Here is a 16902-nt window from a genome sequence, read left to right as displayed (position 1 = left end):
ATAGGGGGAGATGTAGGGTACCTACTGGCAAAAATTCCAAAAAGTAACCTAAAAAAAATCATGAGCGATTTGGCAGGCAATAAAGATATTAAATGGGACTTGGAAAAAAACATATTTGAGACACAAGGAAGGTGAGTTACTATTTAGACAGTCATAAGATGTGAAGAATTATTTTCGTAATGTATCGTTATCCAGTTAAGGAATAGTGAGACCATTGTTGGTGATTCTCCCAGACCAGTTAGTCTGCTTCAAAGTAATATTTTGATCTGGAGAGGCTTTTTGAGGCCTATGGAACTTGAATCCATATTTGCAGCCTTATGCTATAGTAAGATCCTTTTCAGCTGGTCCACAGCAACACTACAGTGAAGCATCAATACTCTATAAGTGAAGGGCAAACACCATCTTCCATTTCAAGCTCATAGTACTTCGAACACACATGGGAAGAATCACGTGAGTATTTAGAGAATGCTTCCTTCAAATCTTTTGCCTATATGGCATAGAAGGATGTCATCACTGGAGACCTTAACTTGTCCAAAATTCATAGAAAAGATGAAAAGAGAAATACTTTTCATATACCATGAGGACATAGAGTCCAGAATAAATGTATTTGGCATGCTACACTACAGAGATCAGCTGAAATGTCTTTTTAAAAAAAAAGGAATTAAAACTTGAATTTAATAATTAAATGTGCCCACAATTTTCAGCATAACCAAAAATAATATTCAGTAAATAATTGAATCATCTGTGGAAAGAAGGCAGAACCTCAGATCTTGTGTTCGTGTCACATACCAGCCAATATGAACTGTGATTTTAATCACCTGCCTCCTCTCCACAGATGATTCAATTATTTACTGAATCTATTATTTTTGGATATGCTGAAAATTGCGGGCACATTTAATTATTAAATTCAAGTTTGAATTCCATTTTTGTTTCAAATTTTGTTATTTCTGTTTGTGAAATTGTGAATCATTGCTCCTTTTTTGTTTTTTTTAAAGGGCACAGCAGCTGTTGTTTGTGTTACATACACACAACTGCTGCGCATATTTAAAAAAAAAAAGTGTGTGTACTCCTGCTGAGCCCCCCACCACCACCGAGCCAGTCTAAGCCCCCTCCCTGATGCTACCCTCCCCTCCCCGATGCCAGCCCCCCACACCCCAACTCCCATAGGAGGGGCCTTAGGCACCTGAGCCAAACAGAGTCTTAGGCCTCCTTCTCAGTGAGAGGGGCCTTATTATATGGCCAATTGGAATCTTAGGCCATTCCCACTACATTTCAGGCATCTTTTGCGGCTCTAGAGCGTAGATAGGGCATCTCTCCTGCTGCGGGTCGCAGCAATTCGGGTAGAGGAGTGATGGCATCGCGGTAGGGGAGATGAGGCATCTCTCCTGCCGCGATGATTGCGGTGGGTAGATTGCCGGGCTGCTGAACTGATGGCGCCAGCGGCCATCAGCTCGGCGGCCCCTTTTCAGCACTTAGGCCTGGTTTGACTACGTCTAAGTCAAAAAGGTCTAAGTGCCGACTAGGCAACCTGTAAATGTTTTGGTTATACCTGTTGTATGCCTAGGTGTAGGTCGGCCCACCTCCCGCCCACTGCCCGCACTTTCCCCTCCTCTAAACACACCTCTTTTCTCTCTGTGCGTCTAGAGGCAGGGGAAAGGCCTAAGCTGTTTTTAGATACGTCTAAAAACCAGCTTTGGTTATGGGTACTTGGACGATCAGGCTTTTTGATCGGCCAAGTAGCCATTTAGGACACTTTTTAGATGTTTTTTTTATTATTATTATTACCCCCACAGTGTTAAAAAAATTGCCAACACCACATTATTAAGCTGATAGTGAATAAAGACCTAATACAAGTTTCCAGTCTGCAAATCATGCATGGAGTTGCACTTGTTAAACTAGTGATTTCTATTTGGTCCTCCAATTGCTGTGATGTTGTATTTTCCTTTTGTACTGTAACTGCACTGCAGGAAATTGAGAACATTCTGCTTCATGATTTTTTGGAAGATGTCTCTATACACTACCTGAAGACTGTGAGATTGTTCAGCAAAAAATTTAAGCTCTGGCTTCTTGCAGCTTTAGAAGGGCTTCCAGCAATCATACAAGTATCTAAAAACAAAGGTATGTTCCAAGAACACATGTGATTGTTATACACAATATGGTAATATAGCAAAGGATAGCAGATAAAGGCCTATTCTTCCAATTCTTCCAATCTACACTGCTAGACACTCATACACACACACACCCCACTCCAGCTTAGAAAAAGGGAAGGGGAACAGCAGTTGCGGCGTTCTTATTCCATATCAATACATCACCACCAGGAATTCATTACTAAGGCTACATTTTCTTTTTCACAGAAGCAACGTGTTTATTGAACAAAATGGGTATTTTCAAAGGGAACCACACAGTATATTCCATGGTTATCTATATTAACCTGCAATTTCTGGATGAAGTGATAAAAAATGTTGCAGTTTCATTCATAACAGGATATATTTGTCATCATTTTTAATTTCCTGCTTTGTCTAATAGGATTTTCTCCTCACCTTTCTCCCTTCAGACACGTGCGTTCACGCACACTCATTTTCTTAAGACTACATTATTTATATTGTCAATCAGTTGTTTAATCAGCTTGGTGGGGTTTGTGTTCAGCAATATTGCAATCCTCCAGTCTTCTTACTATATATCTGCAGGAAACTGAACACATTGAGGCAAGTTTCATTCTGTCTCATGCAAGATTAATTGTTTCCATAGAAAGAAGCACATTTCACAATTTTCATGAAATCCGGGAAAACTGAAAAAACACAAGCCTTATTCATTAACTACTCAGCAGGGACCTACCTGTTTCCTTCTGTAAACTGTTTTAATATTGTTGACACTGTAATAGGATTACCATATTTGAACACGAAGAAACCCAGACACATGGCCCACCCAGTTCTGCCCCAGCCGTGCCCCGTTCCATCTCTAACCTGCTCCGTTCTACCTCCAACCCTACCCTGTTTTGCCACTAGACCCACTCTGCTCTGCCTCTGGCCCTGCTCACCAACCTCCAGGCTGCGTCTGGAGGGCCTCCAGCATACGCAGATGCGTGTGACGTTATCTGTGAATGCTTGTTGAAGGCTCTCCAGACGCGGCCAGAGCTCATGGCTTTCCAAAACCCAGACAAACTGCCAGGTTTTGGAAGGTTCGTCCGAGAACCAAGACAATCCTCTAAAAAGAGGACATATCTGGGATTTCCTGGACGTCTGGTAACCAGTGTTCCCGCTAAGCTGCGTTGGCCTGCGCTCGCGCACAAAATATTACATCGCAGCGCAAAGTTTCTCTTCACAGCGCACACACGCGTCGGTAAGGTAAGGGGACGCATTGGGGGGATTGCACTTCCCCACAATTGCCATGCTTCGGTTCCTCTTCTTCCTTCCTTCCTCCCCCCCCCCCCCCCGCGGGACCCTGCGGCACCATCAACTCTTACTCCCTCTAATGTCGGCCCTGCAGCTCCAGACTTCCTCGCACCTTCTCCCCTCCCCCTTTGGATCGCTATTATTTTAAATGTTATAGCCGCGGAGCTGTATCCATCAGTGGAGATGTCTAACCTCGGCCTGCCCCGGAACTCTTACTGCAGCAGACGCCCGTCTAGGCAGGAACAGGAAGTCACTGTTGCAGTAAGAGTTCCGGGGCAGGCCGAGGTTAGACATCTCCACTGATGGATACAGCTCCGCGGCTATAACATTTAAAATAATAGCGATCCAAAGGGGGAGGGGAGAAGGTGCGAGGAAGTCTGGAGCTGCAGGGCCGACATTAGAGGGAGTAAGAGTTGATGGTGCCGCAGGGTCCCGCGGGGGGGGGGGGAGGAAGGAAGGAAGAAGAGGAACCGAAGCATGGCAATTGTGGGGAAGTGCAGAGCTGCAGGGAAGAGTGTTGCGGTACCCAGCTGGAGGGAGAAGGAAGATGAGGGAGGGAATTAAAGGAGATGCCAGGGCTTGGAGCGTAGGAGGAAGGTATGCCAGTCTAAGGGAAAAGGAAGGGGGAGATGTGAGAGCATGGAGGGGGAGCGAAAGATGGAAGAAAAGGAAAGGAGAGAGATGCCAGAGAATCAGGGAAGGGGAGATACCAGACTATGAGGAGAGGTGTGGGAGAGGGAAGGCGAGGAGAGAGATGCCAGACCAATGGGGTGAAAGGAGAGATGGAAGGGGGAGGCATACAGTTTCTGGAAGGGGCATAGAAGGAGAGAAGATGCCATATAGGGGAAGAGAGACGGCAGACAGTGGATGGAAGGAAGAGAGTTACAAGAAGATGAGGAAAGGAGAAACCACAGAAGACAAAGGTAGAAAAAAATTTCTATTTATTTATTGCTTTAGGAGACATGTGTCACTGTTTCTGTGAAGCATTGTATGCAGAGTCCAGCTTCTTGCTGGTTCAATTTAACCTTTGTCTATGTATTTTTATTTTATCCCCCCTTTTACAAAACTGTGAAGCGTTTTTAGCACCAGCCTTGGTGGTAGCAGCTCTGATGCTCAGAATTTTATGAGCATCAGAGCTGTTACCTCCGTAGCTAAAATCCACACTACAGTTTTGTAAAAGAGGGAGGGGTTAGTTTGTGATTACATATTCCTTACTAGGCGAAGGTGTTTTCTATGTTCTGTGTGTTCGAAAGACATGGTTTTCTGTTAGGATTGACGGTGTAGGATTGATCTGTGCTGGTCTGGCTTGTTTAGTTTTACAATGGGTGTATTGATGTACTGCTCACTGCAATATGTAAGATGCTGCCTTTTCCTAGGTACTCATGTGTGACGTGTGGTTTGTTACTAAAAATCATGTTTTTCTTACAGATGGGGGGGGGTGCCAAAAAATGATGGGCCCCGAATGTTACATATGCTAGGTACGCCACTGTATGTAAAGATACCAGAAAGCTGGCGTAGCAAAAACTTCTAAGTTTTGAGTATTTAACCCTCCCACAATCTCACGGGCACTCGTTTCAAGTTTATTGAGATTTTGATTTAAACGCAATATCAAATATTTTCAATGCGTATAACAAAAATAAATTTGGGGAAATAAATAAAACCATTTGAACCAGTGTTCCCGCTAAGCTGCGCTGGCGTGCGCTGGCGCACAAAATATTACATCGCAGCGCACACGTTTCTCGTCACAGCGCACGATCGGAAGAGGCGTACGGCAGATGGCAGGGCGGCGAGAGGAGAATCGGGCGAGTTGGCTCATAGCGCCCGATATTTTTGGCTCACGGTGAAAAAAGTTTGCTCACAACACCCGCCCGCTTAGAGGGAACACTGGGTAACTCTACACTGCAAAAATGACAAAAGTATACATTTACTTACAGTAATGAAGCTACTTTTTTACATAAATGAAATAGACTTTTACTATAACAAAAAGTAAATATATTTCAATTTAATGATAGTGACGCTATTAGATAGGCAGTGGAAGGCTTTTTTGTTTAGTGTCTTTTTTTAACATCAAGTGTGTAGACCAAAGGACTCAGGCACTGCACACTGCAAATAAAATCAATATAAAAAGCTTATCCTTCCAGCTTCCTGATGTAGCGTAGCGAAACACAGACTGTGTTGGAGCCGTGAACTGACCTTTTCAGATAAGTGGGCTACTGTTAAACAACTTTTGTAGAGTCATAACATTTGCCACTCCAGTAGAAGCAAGAATCCTTGCTCCATGCAATATGTTATGATTAAAATTCAAGTACCTTTCCAGCGACATTGTACCGCTGCGGTGGCGCCTTGCTGAAGAGTTTATGAGCACATTTAAATATTTAAAAGCCTGTAAATGTTATATGAAGATATTATTTGAGAATCTTGCTCAGTATTGTTGAGAGGGGTTTTTTTGTGTTTTGTTCTATACATCCATCTTTAGCATTAACTTTTAACATTCAACTTTCTTCCATTTTTCTTCTCAAAATCTACTTTTCCATGCCTTCCCTTCCCATCTATCCATGTGTACCATCTCTTCCCTCTTTCTTCTCTCCTACTCCCATCTATCCATAAGAAGCATTTCTTCTTATCTCTTCACTGCCACACCCATTGCTGTGCACCATCTCCTCCCTCTGTCTGCCCTTCCCCTCCATCCCTATGCACGATCTCATCCCTCTCCCATGGTCAGACATCTCTGTCTTCCCCTTCCCCCCTCATATGGTCTGCCATCTTTCTCCTCTCCTTCCCATAGCCTGGAATCTCTCGTCTTTCCCATGGTCTGGCATCTCTCTCTCCTTCCCTCCCTCTTCCTGAGGTCTAACATCTCTCTCCTCTCCTTTCTGCTGTCTGGCATCTCTGTCTCCCCTCCTTCCCTTCCATTCTGTGGTCTGGCATCTCTCTCTCTCTCTCTCTCTCCTTCCCATTCCAGTGGTCTGACATCTCTCCCTTCTTTGAGTCATCTCTCCTCCCTCCCAGTGTAACCTTTCTCCCTCCCTTCTCTCCACCACTATCATGTCTAACAATTCTCCCTCTGGTTGATCACAACTTCCTTTTTTCAAGATCACAGTCCATAGGCATCACTGGTACAGTTTATAAATGGTCCTCTTCCTACCTCTTAGACACTTTAGAGTTCAGTGGCAAGATAAACTTTCATGCTCCTATTCCTTAACTTGTGTGGTCCCTCAGGGCTCAATTCTTGTCCCTACTCTTTTTAACCTCTTCCTGTCTCTACTTTTGACTATTATACAGTTGCATGACCTGAGTCCATTCATTTATGTGAATGATATCCAGATTCTTGCACCCTCCACAGCAACAGTAAGCATAAGATAGATGTTCTCAATATTAATCTAAATAAAATGGTAAACTGGTTGCATAATCAAAAGCTAAAACTCATTCCAGATAAGTCAAAACTCATGGTTTTTAGTCACACACATCCAATCCTTGTAACTCCAGTTTTTATGTCTGAGACTCAAATCTCAGCTGTTGACACATGCTACAATGTTGTTTAAGGAAAATAATCTAGACTAACTACCGTGTTTCCTCAAAAATAAGACACTGTCTTATATTAATTTTGGGCCCAAAAAGGCACTAAGTCTTATATTTCGGGAAGGTCTTATTTTTTTCATGTACAATGATTGTCTCTCCCTTCCTCTCTTCCACCCCAATTCTTCCTATTTCCCTTCTCTCCCCCACATGTGCAGCATCTTTCCTCCCTTCTCACCCATCCCCTTGTGCAGTATCTTTCTATCCCTCTCTCCCATCCCTTGTGCAGCAGAACCCTTGAAGCTTCTATCCCTCCCTTCCTCCCATCCCCTGTGCAGCATCTTTCTATCCCTCCCATCCCCCCCTGCTGCGCACCCCGCACCCCCCTCCCCCGGCTGACCCTTTCATCTCTCCTTCCCATATGAACCCCGATTGCAAGCCAAAAGACCTGGAAACAAACTGCAGCGTTGGCAGCACAGGCTGCATCGCGGCCTGCCCTTCTCACGTCCAGGCATTCCTCTGCCGCATCACTGATGATGTCATCTGCAATGCGGCACAGAACAGCCGGGCATGAGCAGGGCAGGCTGTGATGCAGCCTGTGCTGCCGACGATGCCATTTGTTACTAGGTATTTCGGTCTCATGGGAGGGAGAGATGGAAGGGTCGGCGGGGGGAGGGGCAGGGGGGAAGTACTGCTGCCGGCGACTAGGGATTATTTTCAGGGGTAGGGCTTATATTAAGACCTACCCCGAAAATCATTCTAGGGCTTATTTTCGGGGAAACACAGTATTATAATCTTCATATGATATACCCCATTTAATAACCTACACGTGTAAGTGGTATAGTTGTAAATCCCAACAAGGGACATTTTCCCCATATTTGTCTATTACCTTTGAAAATGGGGAATATACATGTAGATTTTAGTTCCACCCAAACCATGCTCAAACCAAGATCCCTTTAAGTCTCTATGTGATGTGGATATTTATATGTAAATAGTGGCTTTCTGAATTTGGTATTTACACATTTATGTGATCTACATGTGTAAATTTTGCTATCTATAGACATGTTTCTGAAACAATGTCCATATGTTTTACCTTGATTTTTCTTTTGATTTTCTATATTTTCTATATAAAAATAAGAGTTAGCTCTTACCCTTGATTATTTTTTTTATGATTCACAGTATAGCAAATAAAATGAAATGTGAAATATATATATAAATTGAAAAACCCCTTTCCATCCCTGCAAAATGTCTTCTCAGTTCATGTAAATTACATGTACAGTCTGTGCATATGAGTTGTGCATTTTCCATGTGTAAAGCATAAAGATCTATTTCCATGCATAACACATAATGCTTATAGCAATATGGTATCATCACAGTTTGGCACTTAGCAAAATTAACATTTCTAAAATTATGTTTTCATTTGTTGTGTTCAGAATGTAAATGATAATAAACTCATCTTTTTCCTTTAATAATAGAAGTTTCTGTGTTTGTGAAAAGACTAAGGAGAAAGACATGTCTTTCGAACTTGGCAAAGGTGGGTTGCATTCATTTATGTTTCTGTATAAGTTTCCAGGTTTATTATGGAATTTACTATCCTGCTTATCTAGCAATTATGTCTGTCAACCTTTCTGAAGTTGTAGAGGGTGTGAAAGAACAAGATGGGAAAGTGAGGGGAGGTGGGAGAACAACGTAATTTGGAAAGAAAGAGGGGAGAAGAGTGAGCTCTGCTTCTTGGCTAACCAGGACTACCAGTGAAAAGGAAGACTATGGTAACATAGTAAATGGCAAATAAAAACCAGCATGGCCCATCTAGTCTACATAGGAAGCTAGTCAAGGCTGTAACTTGAGGTCCATGTAGATTACCCCTCTTTTTGGAAACTATTATTCCAGGCAGTTAATCCATCTATGCTTTATGTGGAATAGGAAATCGTGCTCCAAATTAGTCTTTCATATTTCAGGTAATATATTTACAGTACAGATGCAATTACAATGCTATTTTAATTAACATTGAATCCATCAAAATGAATATCATACCTCAATGGCAAATATCAAGGTAATCCTAATGAAGATGGAAGAAACTTCATTGAAATCATCTAGCCCAGTGGTTCTCAACTTTGTCTTTGAAAAATGATATCTACCAGGGAGACTGGTGCACATATATGCCGGTTTGCCTCCCTGGAAAACTAACCTACATGAAGAGATGTGGGATAGTTTACAAGAAGGCTTCTTTTTGTTTAAAGATGCAAACATTTAATTGTCTTTCTTTCAGAAGCTAGTAAGAAGCATGATTCTAGATTGGAATAGTGATCTGTTAGCTGAAAAATGGGTACGAGATCTGGATGGACTGGGGGCAGGGGGAGGGCTGGCAAGGGAGATATTTTGTGGATTGAAAGAAAGATCTCACTCACACAGGAACCAGCTAGCTCTTTGGGTCAAGTACCTGTGACTAAGATCTGCAAAGCAAAGTTCTGTTTTCGAGTTGGGTTTAGGCCAGGACTGGGCTAAATCCCAGTAAGAGGAAGGGTACGGTACTCTTTTCTGGGCATACTTTATTTTATTTTCAGTAATGAACAATGGTTAACTTTAACTTGCTTTACTGAACAGGAACTCAACAAACACAGTACATAAACTAGTAACTTAATATTTATAGTTCAGAATGTCCGTGTGAGCAATTTATATCCCCAAATTCTTCCCTCTCAAAGTCCCAGTCCAAAGAAGAAAAAGAAAAGGTCACAATCAAATCCAATTTCAATATAACCCACTAGAGTGTCAGGAAACAGCATGTGGTATATGCCATCCCATTCCCTTAGATTCCAGAGTATGGTCCTCACAGTGTCCTTAATGTTTCTGTCCCATCCTGGGACAGGGGATTTCCACTTACAGAATGAAAGTCCTGCCAGAAATGAGGTACTCCAGCTCTCACTTTTCCTACCTGGGGTGTATTTTTCCCAAATCACTCCTTCAAGTTCCCGGGCTGGGAACACTCCACAGGCACCCACTGCCATGTAACAGGGTCTTCAGATACCATGCACAGCAAATTTCTTCTGTCTTAGCTTCCAAGACTTCCCTCTCTGTGCTAGGGTCTCGGGGGGGGGGGGGGGTTGCAACCAAAGACCATGTGCTCACAAACACAATCCTTTTTATTACTTCCCACATGGGCTGGATTTTTCCTCAAACAAGCTGTAGAGGCTGAACATCCCAGCCCTCCTTGTTTAATGATCACCTTGAAAATACCTCCTTCCACACCCAAAGCAGAGACATTTTCAAGGGATTCACATATCCAAGATTGCTCTTCTCCAAGAGCAACAGTATAAATGTGTGTGAAGACTGACTGTTTATTTCACTACAGAGAACTTACCTGGCCCATACTGCAGAAAGTGCAGTTTGTCGGTTGTGAGCATAAGATAGAGCTGTATTGGGAAGCATATTTTGGGGATTTATTAAAATTCAAAAGTTTTGGCAGTGTGTAATCATCGAGCATACTGAAAAGCGAGTTACTGGTGCCAACATTTAGCCAGGACTTTAATGCCATTGAGAACTTTGTGTTATCTGTGTGTGTAGTGGAATAGTGTATAGGACCTCTGCCATAGGCATTAGTGCTGAAACACAACCCGTATCAGGTCATATTCTCCACTGGATCTAAAATTTGGATATTTGTCAAAATAAAAAGTGTGTGGGACTCCACTTTTGTTGTTTGTTATATGACACCCATGAGGGACTTCTCCTTTTTATCATCATATAATGGGGTAATGGGGTGTCTGATTCCCCTTAAAGTTGCGGAGGCCCAGGAGAGAAGAGGGAAAGACTGATCCCAATGTACACCTTGGCTACAATCACTAAACGTCCAGCTTAGTTGAGGTAAGCCAACTACTTTTTGCTAAGTACTTGTGAGCCACGTTCAGGGATCTGGCTTGGTCCAGACCTGGTTACCTGACTGAGAAAGACTGTGCAACTTGTGTTTGGGGTGTGGCAGTTACCAACCACAGACAGTGTCTTGGGCCCTGTAAGTCGCAAGCCCATCTCAAGTCTTTTGCTTTTGAATTAAGAGACTATTTTCCTTACTCTAACCCTGTGAAGCAACATGATTCAGGTTTCTGATTTAATAAAGAGTTTTTGTTTCACCTTTTATGACTGGTTGTGTGTTCATAGGCCCAAAAACACAACCCCTGCTCTCTCTGTTACAATGATCTAAAATGGACCTCTTCCACATCCAAGAATGTACCTTTGATTCATAAAATTCTGGACCATTAACATTTGTTAGCAGATTTAAGCAGCATTTGGTTCTTTTGCTTTTTATTTCAGTCCAGCATTCAGTATTTGTTTGAACAGATCTCCATCTGTTTTTGGCATTGCTACATGTGATAGAAAATATTTCCTGTCAAGCTGATGCAAAAAGAGTTCTATTTTTACTTAGCCTCCTGGCTTCTTCCTCCTCCTAATTACTTTGACTTATTTGTCAGATTGGTTTCTTATTTATTTATTTAATTCATTGTCTATCCCATTCACTCCAATGAGCTCAGAACGGGTTACAAGTTAACATATATAATATATAGGGGCTCTTTTATTAACCCCAAAAGGTTGTATCTACAAGAGGTTCCTAGATAGGACCTGATCATTTCAAGCTGGTAAATGGAATGAATGCTTGAGCGAACTTATTTTAAAGGCTTTTATCAAACTTTTAGATCAGTTAAAACTTATCTTTTTGATAAATTTGTTTGATTTTATATCCTCACTGATGTATTTCTGAATGCCTCTTGTAATATTGCTGTTTGTATTCAGTTTCTTTTTTGCTGTAAACCGCTTTGAACTGTTTGAGGTACTGCGGTATATAAAAATAAAGCTATTATTATTATTATCCATGTGCTAACCAGTTAGAATGCAGTAATGTAAACACTCTAACTGGTTGGTGCAGGAATGCCCACTCTCCACAACTGACATGCCTCCTAAAAAAAAAATAAAAAAATATTTAGGGCTCCTTATACAAAGGCACGCTAAAATGCCACGCACGCTAGCTGCTACCGCCTCCTCTTGAGAAGGCAGTAGTTTTTTGGGTAGCGTGCGCTAAAAACGCTAGTGCACCTTTGTAAAAGGAGCCCTTAGCGCAGTTAATGTGTGCACATGGCAATAATGCGTAACACTTTCGTGTGTCCCATGTTAGGCCATTTTGCTGTGTTAGACACATGTTATCACCTAATGAAGCTTAGTAAAAAGGGCATCTTAATTTCGTATCTATCACCTGCAACCCTGAAAGCTATCAAAGCAGTGTGCATTCAGATACAATAGATTTTCCTTGTAGGTGCTTAATAAAATATCAGGAAGGGAATTATATATATTTCTTTGAGCCACAACAAATAAGTGTTTTGATCAGTAGTAATCTAATAGATCACAAGGCTACTGGTTTAACATCAGATGCCGCTTTTGTGCCTACTTCCTCTACTACTTCTTCCGCTGCTCCTTGTAACCCTGTGCAAGTCACTCAGTCCTCCATAGCCTCAGGTGCATTAGATAGATTGGGAGCCCACCAAGGCAGACAGGGAAAATGCTTGAGTACCTGATTGTAAAACCGCTTAGATAACCTTGATAGGAGGTATATAAAAACCTAATAAACGAAACTTAAACTTGAAAGTAGTTGGAAACTAATGTAATCGCTCTTGATGTTATACCTAATGTTGTTATCTTCATGATGCTTGTAGACTTTTTTTTTGTCTGTAATTTCTGTCTTGTATTCTATTATATACTGTATGTTAAAATAATAAGGTGAACCTGTTGATTGTTCTATGAGTAGTTGATTTTTCTTGTTATATATTTTATTTCAATAGTTTTTTTCTTTTTCTGCTTCAAGTTGAATGAATTTTAAAATAAAGAAATATAAAATAAAATAAACTATTGAGAAGACAGTAGTTGGATTTTGTAGAAAACTGATGTTAAAAATATCACGCCCAATATTAAAAGTGATTTAAATGGTCAGGAGAGGCTCCTGTCTGTTTAAATAATCTGTGGCCACCTAAATGCCAATATTCAGAGATACTTAACTAATCAGCATAAAATAGATATGGGTGAAGTGAATAGGTCATTGTGGTACAAGAGGTGAAGCTGGGGAGGAGTTGCTATTTGTGTAGGTGTCAGAAATATTCAGTGCCAGCACTCACATAGCTAACAGGGCATATTTAGGACAGCTTTGAAGCTCTCCTATATTTGATTAGTTAGCTATGCGGGTGCCAACACTGAATATTGTCTGGCACCCACATAAAAGAAAAAAGCATCCTGTGGTTCTCTCATTCACTTCCCCCCCCCACCCACTCCCTCCCAAGCTAGAACCCCATCCAATCCACCTCCCTCTCCCGACAAGGATGAACCTCTCCTCTCACCTCAAAGAGTCAAGATGCCCCTCACAAACCACTCAGGTTAATACCCCCCTCCCCAGCCTACTTGAAGTCCCTGGTGGTCCAGTGGGGTTATGGGGACAAAAGCAAAGCCCATTCCTGCCCTTAGCAAATGACTCTCCAAAATGGCTTTGCTTCTGCCCCATCACCCCCACTAATTCACCAGGGACTTCAGGTAGGTCCAGTGGTGGAGCCTATAGTGAGTATGAGAGGGGGGCTCTTGTCTCAGATTAGGAGAGGTTCAACCTTGTAGAGGGGATCCAGAAGAGCGCAGGGCATTTTTTTCTTTTATGCAGATCCTGACCGATATTCAGCAAGGGCCCACATAACTGTCTTATTCAGGCCCCAGCTAAATATTTGCCAGAACCCACATAAGCTCCAGCAGCCAGCACCATTGCAGTTAGCTCCGGATATACAGTGCCGGTGCCCAGACATGGCAAGTGAGAGCATTACAAAAATCGCTGCCCGCTGAATATCGGCAGGCTCAAGTTATAAAGAATACGCATAGATGTGTAACATATATGCAGTACAAGTTTATTGGATACAATTTTATTCATGTTTTACTTTATCTGACAAGACCAGAGCTAAGCGGTTTACAGGCTAAAGCATAAAAAGAAAGGAACCCCAGATAATTAACAGGATGGGGATTCAGTCAATTCAGGCAAAGGAAGATAAATAAATATGCATGTTACAAGTTTATTGGATAAAATTATATTTCATGTATTGCTTGTGGCAAACTGTTAGCTTACAAAGAGGCCCTTTTACAAAGCCATGTTAAGCATTAATGTGTGCTTACCAGAGAAAAAAAAAAGGTTTATTTAGCACTAGGGAGTGGAGAGTGAGCAATGTCATGCACTAACCGATTAACGCAGGTTTAGTGCGTGTATTCCTATCATCTACAAAACAGGTGGTGGTAGAGGCTCATGCGCTAATGGAAAAATTAGTGGGTAGACATTCATAGGAAAATTGACCATTTGGCCCCAGAGATAAAAATGGTCTTAATGCACAGGAATGACCCTGGGACCACTTTTTACCGCTGTTTGGTAAAAAGGCCTCTAATAATCTAGATCAGTGTTCTTCAACCTTTTTACACCTATGGACCGGCGGAAATAAAATAATTATTTTGTGGACCGGCAAACTAATAAGACTGAAATTTTTTAAAACCCCATTGCCGCCCTGTCCTCGCGAGCTCGGTCCCGTTAACCATCTGATCCCATCTGCATAAGCCTCAAATAGTTATGATTTTATATTGAACATATTTTATTAAAGTATAAAAAGAAACAATATTCTGTACAATTGTCATTTTATAAATATAAATAATACAGGGCAAGGATCAACAAACCCCCCGTCTCCCCTCCCCTTCACATATATCCCCTCTACTATCAAGAAAACTGAATAAGCCAAATTATTACAGAATGCTACACAAATATCATGCTAACAGAATACTGCAGTCACACGTGGCAGGAATGGTGTTAGGGGGAGTGCAACTAGGGCAACTGCCTCCTGGTCAGAGAGAGCCCTAAGCCAGCTGGAAGCTAAAGACGCACTGCCTGGGCTTTGCACTCCCCAGTTATGTCTAACATCAGCTCTAGCAGGATACATATTTTAAATCTGATATATTCTAATCACAAGATAGCAATAAAATTATTTTTTTCTACCTTTTGTCATCTCTGGTTTCTGCTTTCATCGTCTTTTCACTCTCTTCCATCCAGCATCTGCCCTCTGTCTCTTCAATCCAGCATCTGCCTCTTCCATCCACTGTCTGCCCTCTAACCCTCCCCCTCCCATATGGTATCTGCGTTCTTTCTATGTCCCTCTCTCCTACACCAGATCTAGCATCTTTGTCCCTCTTTTCTTATTTTTCATCTGACCCCCCTTCCCAGCATCAATCTCTCTCTACCTTGTCATTCCTCTGTCTCTCCCCTTTCCCTCAACTGATCTCTCCATTCCATCCTGACTCCTTCCCCTCCTGTAATCTCCCTGCCAGCTGTTTCATTCCAATGTTCCTCCTCCCTTGTCCAGCAGTACCTTCTCCCTTTCTTCCTCCCCTTATCCAACAGTAACTCTCTTCCCTTCCCCCTTCTCCCCTGTCAGCAGTAGCCCCTTCCCCTCCCTTGTCCAGGAGTACCCCTTCTCCCTTTCCTCCTCCCCTTATCCAACAGTAATTCTCATCCCTTCCCTTTCCCTTCTCCCCTGCCAGCAGTAGCCCCTTCCCCTCCCTTGTCCAGGAGCACCTCTACTCCCTTCACTCCTTCCCTCTCCAGCAAATGTTTCCTCTATGTAGGCTAGCGGCAGCTCTGTGTGCTTTTAACTTTGGCACACAGCTGCCCCTAAGCAGTATTTTAGTGCGGTTTCATGAGGCAGCCTCGGGGCCTTTGGTAGGCCGGCCCGCTTCGATGATGCGATGTGGGCCGGCCTACCAAAGGCCCCGAGGCTGCCTCATGAAACCACGCTAAAATACTGCCTAGGGGCAGCTGTGTGCCGAAGTTAAAAGCACACAGACCTGCCACTGCTTTTCTGGGGGTGCAGAGACATACGCGGCAGGAGTCAGTGGTGGCAGGCAGGAGTGCCGGCATAGTGACGGCAACAGGAAGTTCCACGTCAGGTGACGCCAGCACCTTTTGCTGCGGCGGGGTCCTGAATCCTTCGCGGACTGGCAAGATTTTTTTGCGGACCGACACCGGTCCGCGGTCCGGCTGTTGAAGAACTGTGATCTAGATGCCTTTTTGCTAAATTGCACTGAAATCTGAGGTTAGCACTCAGAAAAATTCTGCTTTAAACCTTGGTAAGCCCAGATTTAATGCCTTATCTAAAAAATATTTTTAAAAATTATTTATTGCATCCTTAGCAGGTGACAACAAGGAAACTACCACAAAACACTTTTAACATATTCTGCAGTAACCCTTAAATCTTATACTTTCGTAGCACAACTGTGAATAAACAATCTTCACCTAACCATGTTCTTTGATTCCTTGTAGACAACAAGAACAGTCTTGAATGACATCAGAGCCGTTAGCATTCTAAAATCTAGCCTGGATGCCATAATCAGCCAGGGAATTTTAGACATTTCCAGAAAACCTTTGAACAACAGAAACATGGAAGAGATGGACAGTGGCCTTGAGCTGAAATGTAAATTTGTTTGGCTCTCATTTTCTCCTGAAATTCCACTGGTAGAATTTCCAGATTTTCTTTGTTATCAGTCCCATTGTAGACAGGATATACAAACTAGAACTGATATGTGCAGGTCAGTATGTGTAACCTCTACTATTATTTTAGAAAAGGATCTGCTAATGTGGAGCCTTTTCTAAATTGCATACAAGAGTACATGTTTGTTTGCCGTACTTGTCGCAGGAACACTTATTTTACAAAGATAATCTGAAAAGATTAAGCACAGCAATTTACATGTGTAAGTTGGTATTTCACAATTGACACTTAAATTGGCATTTTTTTTTTCTTTTGACTTATTCAGATACAGTAGGCATTTTTCTGTCCCCAGAGGATTTAAAATCAATCTTTGTACTTCGTAAGGTAATGAAAAATGATTTGCTTATGGTCAGGGCAGGATTAATTCTTCGAGGGCCCCTATGCACACAAGTACACTGGGCCCCCTA

At 42.3% G+C, this 16902-nt stretch overlaps 1 protein-coding gene across 4 annotated transcripts in view; it reads left to right on the top strand.

The window, feature by feature from the left end:
* The window catches only part of RFX8 (RFX family member 8, lacking RFX DNA binding domain), a 169325-nt gene that overhangs the window by 127876 nt on the left and 24547 nt on the right, over positions 1-16902 (top strand). For all 4 annotated transcript variants that reach the window (XM_033947736.1, XM_033947735.1, XM_033947734.1 and 1 more), the window contains 3 exons: positions 1968-2118; positions 8384-8442; positions 16270-16420. In XM_033947736.1, the coding sequence (XP_033803627.1) occupies positions 1968-2118; positions 8384-8442; positions 16270-16420 (361 nt within the window). The remainder of the gene's footprint in view (positions 1-1967; positions 2119-8383; positions 8443-16269; positions 16421-16902) is intronic.

This window comes from Geotrypetes seraphini, chromosome 6, assembly GCF_902459505.1.
Source record: "Geotrypetes seraphini chromosome 6, aGeoSer1.1, whole genome shotgun sequence".
Taxonomy (NCBI): Eukaryota; Metazoa; Chordata; class Amphibia; order Gymnophiona; family Dermophiidae; genus Geotrypetes; species Geotrypetes seraphini.
This window is presented reverse-complemented; position numbering and strand designations above follow the sequence as displayed.